Source organism: Notothenia rossii, assembly GCF_949606895.1.
Source record: "Notothenia rossii genome assembly, chromosome: 6".
NCBI classification, from domain to species: Eukaryota; Metazoa; Chordata; class Actinopteri; order Perciformes; family Nototheniidae; genus Notothenia; species Notothenia rossii.
Genome location: NC_136909.1, coordinates 23,456,679 through 23,473,456, shown reverse-complemented (window position 1 = coordinate 23,473,456; position 16,778 = coordinate 23,456,679). Strand labels below are relative to the sequence as shown.

The 16,778-nt window shown below is 37.8% G+C and overlaps 3 protein-coding genes across 3 annotated transcripts; 2 read left to right on the top strand and 1 right to left on the bottom strand.

The window, feature by feature from the left end:
• Nucleotides 1-8: 8 nt before the first annotated feature.
• Nucleotides 9-1,661, top strand: ccl27a (chemokine (C-C motif) ligand 27a). Its single transcript, XM_079690760.1, has 3 exons — nt 9-163; nt 860-977; nt 1,081-1,661. The coding sequence occupies exons 1-3, from the start codon at nt 100-102 to the stop codon at nt 1,184-1,186; spliced, it is 288 nt and encodes a 95-aa protein (XP_079546886.1). The 5' UTR covers nt 9-99; the 3' UTR covers nt 1,187-1,661.
• A 3,126-nt stretch (nt 1,662-4,787) lies between these two features.
• On the top strand, nt 4,788-11,418 carry slc35d2 (solute carrier family 35 member D2). The gene is made up of 12 exons (XM_079687398.1): nt 4,788-5,070; nt 5,646-5,679; nt 6,290-6,376; nt 6,467-6,534; nt 6,622-6,693; nt 6,833-6,901; nt 7,405-7,507; nt 8,636-8,728; nt 8,832-8,899; nt 9,036-9,114; nt 9,544-9,626; nt 10,081-11,418. Exons 1-12 carry the CDS (start codon nt 4,943-4,945, stop codon nt 10,205-10,207), a joined length of 1,011 nt encoding a protein of 336 aa, XP_079543524.1. The 5' UTR covers nt 4,788-4,942; the 3' UTR covers nt 10,208-11,418.
• znf367 (zinc finger protein 367) lies at nt 10,352-16,775 on the bottom strand. Its single transcript, XM_079687399.1, has 5 exons — nt 14,489-16,775; nt 13,490-13,640; nt 13,116-13,235; nt 12,635-12,773; nt 10,352-12,523 (listed from the first exon to the last, which is right to left on the bottom strand). Exons 1-5 carry the CDS (start codon nt 14,768-14,770, stop codon nt 12,265-12,267), a joined length of 951 nt encoding a protein of 316 aa, XP_079543525.1. The 5' UTR covers nt 14,771-16,775; the 3' UTR covers nt 10,352-12,264.
• Nucleotides 16,776-16,778: the final 3 nt, after the last annotated feature.

The following is a 16,778-nucleotide window of genomic DNA, read 5'->3' as shown; positions in this document are numbered from 1 at the left end:
TGTGTGTGTGTGTGTGTGTGTGTGTGTGTATGTGTGTGTGTATTCATTACAAGTATTTAAAGTGAGTGACAGATTTCCCCCCTCAGTTGCTCTGTCATCATGGATCTGAAAGTTGTGTTTGCGATTGTCTCTCTGTGCGCTCTAGCCATCAGCTCCACTGAAGGTAAGGACCCCATTATTATGACAATTTATGTTAAAAGCAAAACAACGCTTTGATAGAATCAGTTTTTTTTTAAGGTAAGTTATATACATGCTCAGAGATGTTTATATTTTTGGGCAGAATATACAGGAATCGATTGGTCTTTCACTTTCACTTCATATTGTAGAAGAAAATGAAAATGATAATTTGATGTTGTAAAGGCAGAGTATCTAAATAACTATATTGTTGATGCAGCTGTTTATTGATTACATAATCTTCTTTGTTTTTCAATCTAAAACTTTAGATTTCTTTCAATTGTATTTGTCATTATCTTTAAAACCAAACCAAACCTAAAGTCAACCCATATAGTGCCTTCTGCTTTTGAAAAAAGTTAAACTACTACTGTTTTTTACAAACCAACATGCCTGTGTTATACTTCTAAGCTTTTTATCCCTTCCAGCTCTTCATGTTTTTTTTCTCCTTCCCTATTTTATATATTTTGTGTTTTATCTCTTGCTTGATTGCCAAATGTAACTTGAGGCCCAGGGACAACAGTTAATAATGTGCCTTTTTGGCTAACACCCGCACATTTAAAGTGATTTTGTGCCTAAAAATATACTTGATAGAATGGCAGTGATAGCAGAGACACAACTAAACACATTTGTTAATCATTATTGTTGTTTAAACATTCTTTTAATGGATCTTAATCCCACATTGCAGCTGGCATTCCAAAATGTTGCTTCTCAGTAAAGAAGGACATTCCCCTCCAAGTGTTGCTGAGGGTTCAGAGGTGGAGTGTGCAACAGAGCAGCGGTGCCTGTGACATCCCTGCACTGATGTAAGTGGTGAACATCAACAATAGGCCATATTATTACAGTTATCAAATTGTTTCTTTGTGCCACTATCTAACCCTGAAACATGTTTCTCTTGCGGATCGACAGTCTGCATATAAAGGGTTTAAGGAAGCCCATATGTGCTCATCTCAAACTGAAGAGAGCCCTGATGGCGCTGCAGGCCAGGATGAAGCGGAGCAGACAGACAGCATGAGAAATCTAATTGTCTGTGTTGTGTTTTCTACACTTGGTGTGATACATAAGCCCTCACGGTTGTCTCTTTCTTTATTGATGATGATCATTTAGAGGTACTTGTACTTACATTTACTATACATTTCAAACTACTCTAGAATCAACTACATGTATTTAATAGATATTCTTTTTCAGAATATGATTTGACATACAATCTGATTCTTAAACCACACCGTATGTGAAGCGTTTTAAAATCAGCTAAAAATGGACTGTCTTCTGTCTACTTTTAATATTTGAGGTATATTTCATTGCTAATGATTCTGTGCTTTTACTTAATGTAAAGGTTACAAAAAGGGGGTTTTACTTTTAATGGAGTATTTTTTTTAGTTTGTTGAATAATGTGAATTAAATCTTTGTCATTACATTTATACTTTGTATCGTAATACAATTGCATAAAAACATAATGTGATTTAATAAATACTTTTTCTTTTATGTTATATTTGTATTTTTACTCCCAGGTCTAGTTGTAGTTATCATTTATTCAAAAAAACAAAACAAGACATGGTCAAATAATGTACGTAAGGTTTTTGGCTATATTAAGCAAGCATCAATTGGTTAGAGGGCGACAATTGTTTTCAATTCAAGATTCAGTGTCTTTATTGTCATGTGTAAAGTAGCTACAGTGTAGATATGGCAATGAACATTTTAAATCCCGAGCTCCTCCAACAATGCCACATTTATAGGACATAAAACCATAAAACAAAATTTAAGAAAATGTAAAAGTGATGGTTTTTGTCTGTTGAGTCAATTTCAGGTCCTCCAATTGTCAATCAATACTTAGACTTCAGGAGGCACTCGCATGAATATTATGTTAGCACTGAAGTTGATTTGTTTCGATAATAGGTTCACTTATCTAATGTTCTCACATCGCACACTAGAAGACACATGAGAACACTCAGATGGACAATCTATATCTGTGGAGTCTATGAATACTATAGTTTATCCTTGGTAACTCCAGATCATTCTGAGCATAAATTGAACTTTCCTTGCTCCGTTTTGCCCTCTGATGATCAAAACCTAGACCCCACTCCCCCGTCTGTCATAACTAAACCCACAGAAACAAGCTGCTACAGAGAGGGCTTCAAAAAAACTGTGGACAGTTTCTCATTTATTAGATTTATTGGGTCTCATTCCAAAGTGGGGGATTTTTCTCCAAAAAACTCGGACCAAGGGGGGAAAGCACCTAATCACATTTGCTGTTGTCACTGTCACCAAGTAGCCTACATTATTGATGTACTTAACTTTGTAATTTATGGGATAGCTCTTTTATTCTGTGATTGTTTTAAATACAACTCTCTGCTGTACAACTGTTTAGTTTTAGTTTTGACCTTGCATCCTTTATTAAGGTTTGAAAGATCACATCCTGCACTGTTCATTTAAAGAAAGAGAAAAATATTTTACTCGTGCTCAGATGTATTAGATTTATAGATTACTGTATAAAAAATCATCAAAGTTGTGTTGGTGCATAGTACATTCAATTCAAAGCCGTCCAACCATTAATTGTCTGAGACTGAATGGAAGGGAGCAGCCGTGAATTGCTGATGCTGCTTTTCATATTCTGCATTGTTTAACATGCAAGGAACTCAAATAAAAAACGTTTACGCAGGCACTCAATTTGAAGCACTTTGTAGGATATAGGCCTTCAACCCCAGGCAGTATCTGTAGTATTCCAAGTGTATGTAAGTCCCTTTTGTGCGTCCTTCTTCTACTAAAGTGGTGCAATATAGAAATGTTGCAATGTAAAAGTCAGGTGAAATATATGTTGATGACATGAAAAAATAAATTCAAGTAGAATAGTCATCCACAGGTTAACTACTTCACTCACAGGCCACAACATGAACCTATCCATCAGGTTAAGATCCAAGTCCTCAGGCTGTTTTGATTGTCAATAACTCATTCTTTCCAAATGGCAAAAAGCCCCTCCAGCTAATGACAGAAATTCCCCCTTTGAATCCCTCCATTCCCAGACGAGCGGTAATTCTTTATCACATAATACTTGAGTCACAGCAAATTTCTTCAATGCACGTTGTCAAAAACCCTCGATCAGAATCAGAATCAGAAACAGGTTTATTGCCAGGTAGGTTCGCACATACTAGGATGATGTGAAGACATTCACCATTTATCAAAGAGCTTTTCACTTTAGCCACTCCCTTTATCAGAAACCATATTCCAAGAAAACAAACATAATGGCGTCAGATTGGACAATAGCATAAATTACTGTTACACATGTTACAGCTGTCTCCTGTTGAACTCTTGCCAACAACTTAATCTGTGATCTTAAATCTCCAGGCACTGATTCATCAGCACTCAAACCTTCTGAAAGGTTCAGCTGTGACTCATCTTGCATCCAAGGGCAATACTTTGAAAAACTGAAGGAAGAAGTATCCTAATACAACTACAAAAAAAGGTGATTTAACAATGTTACTGTGCTGTGATAAACAAGAATACAAATGCTATTTACCTCTAAGCAAGTGAGAATATTATAGAGCATAACAAAATTAAACATCTAAAAGTAAACTTGAAGCAGAAGGAGTGCCTGTGATTACCTGTCATTTAAGGATGTTTTCTTTCACACTGTGAAGAGATCATAAATCTGATGCAATAGCACCCTCTACTGGCATGATGGTCTTATTTACTGCACAACAACAAGCAGTGATTTTTTATTGTCATGTTATTGTAAAATAATCTGTCCTGCAGATTCCTCATGTTTGCCGAAGTCTGTTTTTTCCCATAGTGTAAAGTGTTTGCTGTTGCTGTATATTTACACAGGCAACCCCACATGAACCTAAAAAGTAGCACAGGACCCTAAAAAGTAGCACAGGTTGCATGTATGTGTTACTTCTTCCTCCTCACAGAGTTTCACTCAGGAAACAGACCTCAAATTGAACATGATCCAATTTGTTTCGGTAAAATATAACTTGTTACGACACATGAGTCCATGAATGCATCATAAAAGAATATCAATGATCAGCACATTTTAGCAGAATGGTTGCCACATTCAAGATGGTTGCCCTTTTTACGGATCTATTGGAAGCAACATATTGAACACTCTGGTGTGACTGCTGCACCCATTTAAATAAGGTGGTTTGTGTTCCAAACAGCAGATTTATGGGTGCGGCATAATCTAGCAGAGTTGCACTGAAATTGCTTTGTCTTCTTCTTGCCTACATTGTTGACTTTGAGTAAATGTTTAACTTCCCATAATTATCAGACAGCACTGCAGTCTACAGTTGTATGTGAACGCAAGCACTGTCATAGTGTTTTTATGACGTGTGTTTAACATGCAAACCTCTGTATATTTGGCTACGTGATACACATTTAGGCTGTTTTTAATGCTTTTGAGGTTGGTAGTGTCTCATGTCTCATTAATACAGTACTATATTAACTTGAATACAAATTGTGACAGAAACATATGTATATAAACCTGATCAAAGCCAGCTCACGTCTAATGTCCTGCACTGGTGGAGCCTGCTTTTGTGTCAATATCAACTAAAACAGGGAAGTGCATGTTTAAATCTTGCTCTTTGAAGCATGACAGGTATGACAGGTGCTGTGCAAATAAAGTTGAGTTGACTTCCTGTTGCAGTAGTGATTGACACGCGCCCCTTTGCCTGCAGGCAGGGTCCCTTGGATTGAACCTCCCACCACTAAACCAGGAATTACTCCGCCTTAGAAAAACGTAATACAACTGTAACAGGTGTCTTTATAGTTTCTTAAGATGTCTGCCATTGGCGGTCTACAAACTGTTGAACACTCCGGAATGCTCAAGCTGTATTCTGCCTTGTTTTACGCCGGCTGCTCGTTCCTCATCACGGTGGTGAATAAAACCGTGCTGACGAGCTTCAGGTAGGCTATGTGGCGCTGTGTTATGCTGTCAACTCATTTAGGTGGAACAAGTGTTAAAAGCGTTATGCTAAGACTATGATTAAAAGTGGTAATAATACAAACAGTGTAGTAAGGGCGTTCTCTATACAAGTAAAAGTCATGCATTCAAACGTTTCTAAACTAAAACAAACTTTAGGGGCCAAAAGCATAGCTTCCCTTTATGAAATACAATGTATATTCAATTACTGTATCAATATGTACGCATTCACTTTAATAATGGAGCTGGTTAAGGTGGAGCTTATTTAACCATTACATAAACTGCTGGGTACCTTGTGAAAAGTGTTATTTTTAATCTATAATTTGAATATGAATAGCCTTTTCAAAGTAGCCGACGAATAAGTAATAATAAAATGGATATACTGAAGTGAAGTGTAGTTCTTGAGTGCATGTGCGTACTTTTCATCTTCATTCATAGCAATAACAATGTAGAAAGCTCACTCACAAAGGAAGCTTATAACTAAATGATTCATAATTAAATACGTGATTCACAATGCAATACCACACAGTCAGCTATTGTTTTTGTGTTGGATTTTCAGGTTTCCGTCCTACTTGTTTCTGGGAATTGGCCAGGTAAGTTGTCCAGGTTTGGATGTTTCTGAGTGTTTATGCAAATGTGAATCATGTACACGCACGCACACACACACACACACACACACACACACACACACACACACACACACACACACACACACACACACACACACACACACACACACACACACACACACACAGAAAAATAAAGAAGATTATTTAATCAATAAACAGCTGCATCAACAACATAGTTATTTAGATACTCTGCCTTTACAACATCAAATTATCATTTTCATATTCTTCTACAATATGAAGTGAAAGTGAAAAACCAATCAATTCCTGTATATTCTGCCCAAAAATATAAACTGATTCTATTAAAGCGTTGTCTTGCTTTTAACATAAATTGTCATAATAATGGGGTCCTTACCTTCAGTGGAGCTGATGGCTAGAGCGGACAGAGAGACAATCGCAAACACAACTTTCAGATCGATGATGACAGAGCAACTGAGGGGGGAAATCTGTCACTCACTTTAAATACTTGTGCTGAACACACACACGCGCACGCACACACACACACACACACACACACACACACACACACACATACACATACACACATCCTTCTTCATTGTCGCTTTTGTACTTTCAGATGATTGTCACACTTGTTGTCCTTTATGCTGCCAAAATGAGAAAGAAAGTCCAGTTTCAAGATTTTGACAGAAGTATTCTCTTTAAAGTAAGCATTTCTCTCATAAACAAAATACTATTATAATTGATTTGATAACATTTGTTTTCAAAATATATTACTCCTTTAATTTCTTGTCAGATTTTCCCTCTTCCTTTGCTGTATGTTGGGAACCATATAACAGGACTGGCAAGCACCAAAAAACTCAGGTTAAACCATTTTGGATGTTATCTAGTAGTCCTTAATTTCACGTTGCTCATTCATGTGTTTCCTGAACGTGTTTTGTGCTTTTACAGTTTACCCATGTTTACAGTATTACGGAAGTTCACCATATTGATGACGATGACCTTGGAAGTATATTTACTAAAGTAAGACATATCTCTGAACTGTGTAGAACATTATGTATTTTGAGCCCACTTACATGAAGAGGTTCATATATCAGAAGTATTATATAAGACAGGAGCTTCTGGCTTTGATCTGAATGTTTGAATGTTCCCTTTTTTCCAGAAAATCATTCCCAAGACGCCTTGTATTCAGCGTTGTAGCCATAGTCTTCGGTGCCATGGTTGCTGCAAGGTATAGATTTCTTAAATCTGAATTCATTGATTTAGAATTGTTAATAGATCCTTTAACCCAGGGGTGTCAAACTCAATTTCATCGCGGGCCACATTAGCATTATTGTTGCACTCAAAGGACCGGTTGTAACTTTAAGACAATATATATATATAAAATAATGTATTATATTACATTATTGCCTCTGCATTGGATTATTATCGGATAGGGTAATAACTTAATAATTAACTACGTCTGAATGCAGAAGTCTAGGGCAAATAATTACAAGTCTCTTCAGTGCGCATGTCACAAAATGAGATTCATTGTGGAACATGTTGTTTATTGGCAATGTGCTTCTGTAAAACGGCATGTAACTGTATAATAAACATATTATATTCTTTGAAAGCTCTTGCGGGGCCACATAAAAGGAAGTCGCGGGCCGGATTTGGCCCCCGGGCCTTGAGTTTGACACCCCTGCTTTAACCCCTAATACCTGTACTTTCCATACCTCTTTCCCTCTCCTCTAGTTCTGACCTAGCCTTCGAATTGGAGGGCTATACTTTCATCCTGCTCAACGATGCCTTCACTGCAGCCAGTGGTGTGTACACCAAGAAGAAACTTGGCACCGAGGTAACACTAGCTGCACGTTCAGTGTGTAGGTCTTTACACAGACGGAAAGACACACTTGGGTTCTTTTAAACCCTGAGGATATTGTCCTTGTCCGATACAACTTCAACTGGTTTTACTTGTTTTTGGAGCTTTATTTTGTCTTGATGTCTTTTGAAAAAAATTATTCTTGTACCAGCTAGATAAGGAAGATGTCCACTTCTCTTCTTTCTTTGAGACTTGTTGCTTTGTTCCTTCTTGTCAGAAGTAACACATCTTCAGTGAACAATGCTGACTCTGGTGCTAGAAGATTATTGGCTCTTATGGCTTCTGCTAGAATATTGTCCAGATCAACCTTAACCTTAACTCAAACTCTTGCGGTGTTTAACTCCTTCACCTCTTGTAGATGTTCAAATTGTGCCAGCCGTTGTTTATCTTTAGTCTCTAGACTTTTAAATTCTGCCTCTTCCTTTTCTTTTTTGGATGTGGCCTCATTTATTTGGAGTGGAAACTAGAGCAGGTAGAACCATGTTGTGATCGCTGAGAGAACAATTCAGAAACCTTTTGACTTAACTCATAAACAAAGCTATTTTTTTTACTTTTTTGCCTTTCAAATAATAAATGCCAAAAAAAACTTGCATTCACAAAAGCTTAATGTCTGTATATGTGTAGTAAACAGTTGTTTTATGTTAAATTATATAGTATTAGGAAATGTTGCTCACAGCTGTCCTGCCAAAGAACAAAGACGAATCTGACTTATTTATTACAGTTGTCTCAGTCGTTAATTCTATTTTATAAATAATTGTTTGCTTTCATTTGTACTATATGTCTAGGACTTTTGTAGAAATATAAATGGTATTGAATCAGATCATTAAAGAAGAATATGCACATTAGATTTAGAAAAAAGGTGAAAGCTTTGACTTTGATCATCTGCCCTCCTAACCACATATTTAAAAAAGTATCTTTTTTTGCGATTAAAGATATTGACAGCCGATAGATGTATAATATGAAGAGTTTTTAACATTTTCCAATTGTAAAAGTAAATACATTTACGTTACAATTACTTTTTGTGTCACAAGTATCTCCACAAATGATCGTTGTGTATTTGATTTTGGTCACATTATAGCTAAGGTTTTTGTCTTTCTTTTGAAGGGCCTCGGGAAGCATGGCGTCTTATTCTACAATGCACTTTTCATCATCATCCCCACTCTTTTGGCAAGTGCGTTTACCGGAGATTTACACAAGGTACATACAGTAACTGTGAATTAGTGTATTCTTACTAAATGTTTGCGCTCAAAACGATAAGATTTTTTTCCTGCCTGACCACCCTGTATGATTTTCTCCACAGGCAGTCACATTTAAGGACTGGGGCGACGACACGTTTGTTTTTTGTTTCCTCTTGTCTTGCTCCATGGGGTATGTCACTGAAATGTACTTCAAACTACTATATTACTGTGACTCTTCTGTCAACTGTACAAAATAGTGATATTTTTTAAATCTAAAGATCTTCAATTACGCCACCTGGTTTTATTAAACTGTTTTGTTTCCTCAGGTTTGTGCTGATGTATTCCATAGTCCTGTGCAGCTATTATAACTCTGCACTTACTACAACAGTAGTGGGAGCAATAAAGGTAAGACCACACTGATTTGTAGACTAGAAATCAGACAAATCTCCAACAAGGTTTCCTTATCCTTGAAACTCATTATTTTAATCATAGAAAATGATTAAAGTTCCGAACTACGTGGTTCTTGAATCTACATCATACTACACATAGTGTTAATCAATCATAAAACAGTGACCATGTTCAAAATGGCTTATCTTGCAATTTTAAGAATTTAAGATCTAAATATGCACCTAAAACTAGTTCCTTACTGTTCAGCTGATGGCAATGACCTATCTTCCCACTCAATCAATCAATGTTTATTTATATAGCCCAATATCACCACTCAAGAAAACACCCTCCTTGGTGGAGTCAACTATGTTTGTGTTTCACATTTCCATCTGTCTATATTCAAACGAGGTCCTCACTAACTGCAATTACTGTTGTAACTTTCTTAAGAACGTTGCAGTTGCCTATATTGGCATATTTGTGGGTGGAGACTACCTGTTCTCTTGGACCAACTTCCTTGGCCTCAGCATTTGGTAAGAGTTTAAGATTTGATTCTGGCTATCAAATGTCACAATATTGACCGTAATGTATTTTCAGGATTGTTATAGGTCTTTAATCACAATGGATCTTAATCTGGGGTTCAGGAATTCTTTTAAATAATAAGTTTCAGGGTTCAATAGATGATGCTCTCCAAGTTAGGGTTATATTTTCATAATTTTGTCTCCTCTAATGTTCTTGCTAAGTCTTGTAATTCTCTCCACCAGACCTCTATAATGTATTAAAACAAAACGCATCACTACTGTAGTTAGTGTTTTTCTGGCGTTTTTATAATTACACTTTGTGATCAACATATTGTGTTGAATGTCATTACAAACTTTACCTGACTACAACTGAAAGTTCACAGAAGAAGTTGATGGGAACAGATGACCAAACATGAGTTTTTTCCCTGGTTTAACAATTAATTTGCTTTAATTATTTGTTTTGCAGTATGTCAGGTGGACTAGTGTACTCGTATTTCACCTTTAATCAGAAAACACCTGTAAATTATGAAGGAGCACAAGAGCTGAAGATTCACATCACAGAAGATTCAACCCAGAAGGAAGCTATAATCTAAAAGGACAGTATTTTACCATTCGCCACCTGGTGGCATTGCTGTACTCCATATTGGAGCATCATATTTCATTTGTCATTTTTTATCTCATTTTAATTTTCATACCAAATCATGACAGAATAAATTGAGGTCCACATCCAATCTGGGTCAGGTTTGGTGAACATTTATTTAAAAACCAACAATTATATAACAGTGTGGACAGCCTGTCAGAGAAATATTACCTTAAAATGTGTAATAAAATGTCTACCAAGCAAGCAGGATCACTCTATACATGCTAAAAACATGGAAACTGTTGGAGCATGTTAGGGGAGGAAAAAAACGTTAACTAAAAATCGACTTCAAAGCTCTTCGTAAATTGTTCACACTCAACATTCTAACAAAAAAAGGTGTATATATTAAATGCCATAATCTTCTCAAACCACAAAATAGACTAAGGGTTAGAAATGCTTCAAAATAAACTATAATGGGGTACAAATAAATCATTTGGTGTTTTGATTATCAACAATTCACTTGCCTTCCAGTTTTACCGAAACTCCACAAAGGTCATTTGTAAACCAAACAGAATCAAACATCACAGCTAGAGTGACAGCTTGCTGACAGGGCAGTTATGAGAGGTTCATACAGTGTCGAAGGATGTAGTGTTGCTCAAAAAAGAAAGAAAATTATAACACCAAGCACTATAAAAATCAGTTTATCAAAAACAAGTGCCATCTTTTTGGACTCGTACGACAAGTCTAATTTTCTGTGCATTGCAAGCTTAATCCAACACTTAAGTAGGGGTGTAAGTGCTAAGTAAAAATTAACGAGGTGTCAAAATTGACAAACCTAAATGGATTTCAAAGGTTTTAGATTTTTGCTGGTGCCAGAATATTTCCCTTTACATGTCAAAAGATGGCAGGGCTATCAAAGTTCAAGAAATTGTTAGCCAATAAAAAAAGAATATGGCGAAATAAATATATCATAACTTAATCTTTTGAAATTAGATGACATAGATGCAACACTATGTTTCTATGCCCGTATAATATATGGCCTGTCCCCCTTTAATATAAAAGGTGACATTGTGAAATATCTCCCATCTTTAGGTCTGCTGACTTTACTTTTGAAGGTAAACATCTGTTTCAATGGAAATATGGCATTAGAGGTATTCTCGACCTCCAATGATTGACTATTGCTTGACTGAATATGTAAGACCAGTAAATATATATATATATATATATATAAAAGAAAAAAAAGGCGAACTTCCTGTGTGCCTCCGTTATTGTAAGTTGAAAACAAATGTGTTTGAATCATGATAAAGTGGTAAAGCTGTCGAAGTATGGATTATTTTGAAGACCTCTGGATTAGGCTTGCAATGATCCCATCTTATTCGAATATAAAAATGAGCCAATGCCAGACTGACTGACCCCCCCCCCCCCCTTTAGTCCACATTCGCTCACTTCTAAGAGCATGCTGTCAAGGTGATGCTTAAACTGAACCACTCTCAGTCCATTTCTACCACCACTGCTGTAATCAGTGGAAGTGAAAGTGTGCTTACAATGCTAGAGATGAAACCTGGGAGCATGATGAGAGGCCATCCATATGTCCTATGAATGACCACACCCTGTATCATTCTGTCCATCTGAGCTTAATCCATATATACATCAATCATACAAACTCGGTTACACTCACAAACACTCAAAGAACTCGTTACCATCAAAGTGCAAACAAAACATAATAGGTACTCTTCCTTTGCCTTTAGAAGACAGGAGAAAGAAAACATTCTTCATATAGTCAAATCTACAATTATAGCAGCCTAAAAGGATAAAATGGAAGCTGAATAAGGTGCTTTAGCTTGTGCCTTCCTGGTGCTGTGACAATAGATGATGATGTGCATAACACTGATCTCAGGCCAGTTCAGCTCGTTCTCAAAGTCAGATTTTACAACTTGCAAGAATAAACTAAACTAGTCATTGATCTGCATTCATGAACACTTCTAGCTACAGCACATACAGCAGGAAGGCGGGTTGGGGATGGAGACATGAGGGAATGGGAATGTCAGGCATCAGGAAGTGGGAAGGGGTTCAGGCAGACAGGTTGTTGGCCAGATCGATGAGTGCCAGAGCACCATGAAGACGCTCTCGCTGCTCCTGGAGGCGGCGTTTGGCGGCTCCTCCCTGGCTCCCCTTCTCCTCCTCTGCTGGTTCTTCATCTTCCTCGTTCTCTTCATCGGACTGCAGGTACTCCATGGGGTCCTGCTGCTCCTGGTCCTCTGCTCTGGACTTGCCCTGTGTCTTTCCCTTGTTGGTTGTGGGGACACGCTGCTCACGGGTTTGCCAGTACCTACAGCAACAGAAAAGACAATATTAACTTACAAAGTAGACAGGAAATCCGATTAAAAGCACAATAGAAGTTCTTCTATGCACAATTTTTTTAAACAGTGGCTCCACTTACTTTGCTAGCCACTCAGCCACAGCCTTGTTATCCACAGACTGAGCCTTCTCCTGGTCCTCCTTTGGTTCCTCTCGCTTCAGACGGGAGTAAGGGTGCTTGGGACAGTGACGATTGGCATGTGTGAACCGATTGCCACATCCTGAAAAAAGAGAAGCAGGTAGTGCAGTAGCCGTTAGAGGCCATGTTTCTCTGTGATTTTAGAATAGTTAAGATGCACAATGTATGACCTATGTGGTTTCTAAAGACTGTCACAGTTTTGCTATGCATTTTTTTCTAGTCAAAAGAATAACAATAATGAGGTACTTTCCACTGCTTTAAATATAAGAGAACCAGTTAAAAGCTCCAGTCAGACAAACGTACTGAGCATGCTACTGGAATGAATCCAAAAGTGAAAGGTCCTAAAAGTTCGACTTGTTTTTCTAAAAGCAGAACAACTGCACTTTAATAATGACAGGTCTTTTATAAAAATCCACAAACCCACCTTTCTCCGAGCAGACAAAGGGTTTTTCCCCAGTGTGCAGCCGCTGGTGGGTCTTCAGCTGACCACTCTGCACAAACGCCTTTGTACAGTTTGGGTAGTCACACAGATAGGGCCTCTCTCCTGAGGGGGGAAATAGATGTATTGTTAAGACAACAGCATATCAAGTTTATAGTCAAATTATTACACAGTGCTACTTATATGATACACACACATACAGCCCCTACTTTAAAATGAGAACACTAAAGCCAGAAAGTTGAGATTAGGTGCTAGGAGGTCAATTGTTTTCGGCTTTAACAAGACGTCTTTTTGACCATTAGCCATGTAATTATATACAACGCTAATGTCCAGTGCCCCTATCATTCTGTCTCTCTCACCTGTGTGTGTCCTCTTGTGAGCCTGCAGAGACTTTTCTCTGGGAAACACACGGTTGCATATGTTACAGCGAATGCGACTGGCAGAAGTCTCCCCCTCGTTGATGAGCTCTCGGACAGTGTCAGCCCGGGGACGCCCTCTGCGGATGCCATCCTGACAGAAATAATAAAATAATTGTTATGTTAGCTCGACCACTACCTTACGTTCTTATTTTTATAATATCCTTCAGCCTTAGGAAAATGCAGGACATCATTTGTACATACATTAATTTATGATTTTAAACATTGAAAACAAATATAATTACAATTCTGAAATATATTAAAACTGGCATATAATCTCAGTCATTATTTTATTATATATGCATATGTATTAATTCATGTGATTATTTTAAATAGATATTAAGAACACTGCAGATTTACACTATATCATACAATGCAACATCATGTGATTTTTTTTAGCTGTGCTCACGTGTTACATTGTAACAGGATGCACGTTTGGCCATTCACATCCGGTTACATTTTGGCGCGCGACTAGACGTCATGTATGAGCAGCTGCTCCATAATCAGGAAGTAACTGGGGTTTAAAATCCACCATGTCACACCCTATTGCGCGGGCGATTTTTTAAATGACTCTCAACGCCGGCCATGTTAAGACTAACTTGCTCTAAACACAGTTTCCCCTACTTTAAATTATACATTAACAGTTATTTATCTCTAAAGAGTATACACCTCGCCTAGTAGCTCAGTTTCGAATAGTTCATGTCTTAAAAAGATGTCAACACCATGTTGCATGTAGGCTGCTCTCTTTTTCATAAAGTTACTGTTGTTACAAACAGTGTAACAGTGCTGTTGTAACCATGCATTGCATTAGTGTCGTCATCATGTATTCCGAAAGAGCAATAACTATATTAAAGGCATTTATATAGGTTTCGATTTTGTAACTTCATGTGCCATACTATACGTTGTGCTGAGTAACTCTACGGTTAAATAAGTGAGACTTACCCTGATCTGCTCAGGTGTTGGCTCCGTGTCCGCTTCTCTGGCAGTCTGGGCTCCGGTGGGTGAGGAAGCACCGCTCACTGAGCCCGGGCTCAGAGACACATTGTGGGCGTTCTCCCCCCATTTCCACGGGTAGACCATGAAGTCACTGAATCCGGGACTTGTCGGAGTCAGGGCCTCAGCTCTCCTGGGTTTGATCGGCGTGGTCTTAATAACAGACACCAAAACTCTTTTAGGCGAGTCGTTGCAGAAAATAACGTGCGGGTGCTTGTTATCGGCCATCATGTGGGTGTCGAAACTCCGGTAAAAGCAAGAAAAACTGCAGAAGCTATACCTCTTCCTTAGTGATTAGCTTAAAGAATGAATGAATGAATGAAAGTCATAAATATGTCGCTTTTTCAATCCGGAGTGAATATGTCCTTCATTTCCAAAGTCGTAAATAAAGATCTTGGATCCGTTGTTCGCTGCAAAGTATCCGCAGAATATACAGTTGCATGTAAAGATGGTTAGTTTCCTTCTCGCCGCAGCGGGTCGTCCGAACTGACCTGTGCGCCCACAGGAGCGTTGTCCCGCGTTGCAAAATCGCGCCTGAGCAGTGGACTGACCAATCAGCTGCATGGATCAGACCCCACATGTCAGAAGTAACCAATGGCAGCACCCTTTTGGATCCACCTTAGAAGCCCGTGGGCCAATAGGAGAAAGAGGGATCGCACTTCCTGCAAAGATTGGTCGCAACGTTTTTATCCAATGATATTTAAACACTTGACGCGCGCTTTTTCACGCTGAAACGAGCATTGGCCAATCAAGTCGAGCAGAACCCACGTTTGGCCGCGACGGAGCCAATGAGAGTGAAGGGCGGCTAATTCTACATCGCAGAGGAGCAGATGGCTCTTTCCCGCGCCGAGGAGTCTGTTTATGTTATTACATTTTTGGTCAATTTAAAGGGAAAGGATCTGTGGCTCAGAGGCGCCAAAGTTACGTAATCAGGGCGGAAATATTTGAACAAAGGGTGTACTGTGTAAGAGAAGAAGAAGTAGAAACTTAGTGTGATTGAAAGAAAAAAGGTGTTAGTGTTACATTTAGGAAAAATACAATTTAGTCACAACTTCTCTCTGTTTACACACACTAAATATTATGTTTCCAAATTGGTTTCACAAGATGAAAATATAGGCTATCTTCACACAACACGTGCTGGACATAAGAACACCAAGACTTTAATTTATGATGCCGTCCCTTTTTGATTAACTGCATACAATGGCTTTCATTTTATTGTAGAAGTACCACCAATATAAAAGACTATTTAACAAATATAAAGTGTAAAGTAATAGTGTCTTGAGATGTTACCACTAATAAAGCCAGTTTGTTTGGATTTATTTGCCTCTTTACTGTCGGGCAGTCTGTCTGTCTTTGACTCATACAAAGTCATGCTAAAAATCCAAATAACACTACTGCAATGTACAATGTGCATTTAAAAATCATGCATAAGTGTAATTGAAACTGCCCATATAACTGCATTTAGAAGCCTGTATGCTAAACTATTAGTGATTCATGACATGTACAATATCAATACTGTAACAGGGAAGTAAATATGATTTGGTTCCCAAACCCCATGTACCTCGAGACTGTAGGTTGAACACCATTGACTTGCACTTTCTCATTTGACCACTAGATGGGGTTAAACAGACCTATTGCGGGTGACAAAGCTAATTCAGGGTTAAGGTTTGTTTATCTTATTTCATCATACATCTTATCCAACTATAGCTACAAATATAATACTATAATGTTGGGGGGATAATTGATTACATTTACAAATGAAAAAGACCAAATCGTTTTCAGATTATTATTGTGATGCTTTGATGGGCCTGTGAAAAGCCTGTTTGACCTGAGCAGGTTACTCTGGTACACTAGTCAGATTTTGGAGAGAAGTTGTTTGCTACAGCTGCTGTCACATAACTTTACAAATAGTCTAACCAGAAAAGTCCTAGTCAATGAAAATGCTTCCATAAAAATAGAACTCAGGGAACATAGCATGCAACTAAACTTGAAAGGTTTAAAACTTAGTATTTTACATTAAATGTTATGCATTTATTTTTCCATCGAAAACAAATATGGCAGCCATTCCATTCCATTCCATTCCAGTGTCAGTTGAATTCTAACACAGAGAAATGTTTTCAGTAGTTTTTGCCAACACAGAGACATTTTGTCAGTAGTTTATAGAATAAAGTAAAACAACATTAATTTTACTCAAACACATGTGTATGTATGCCTATGCATAGTACAACCAGAGAAACTG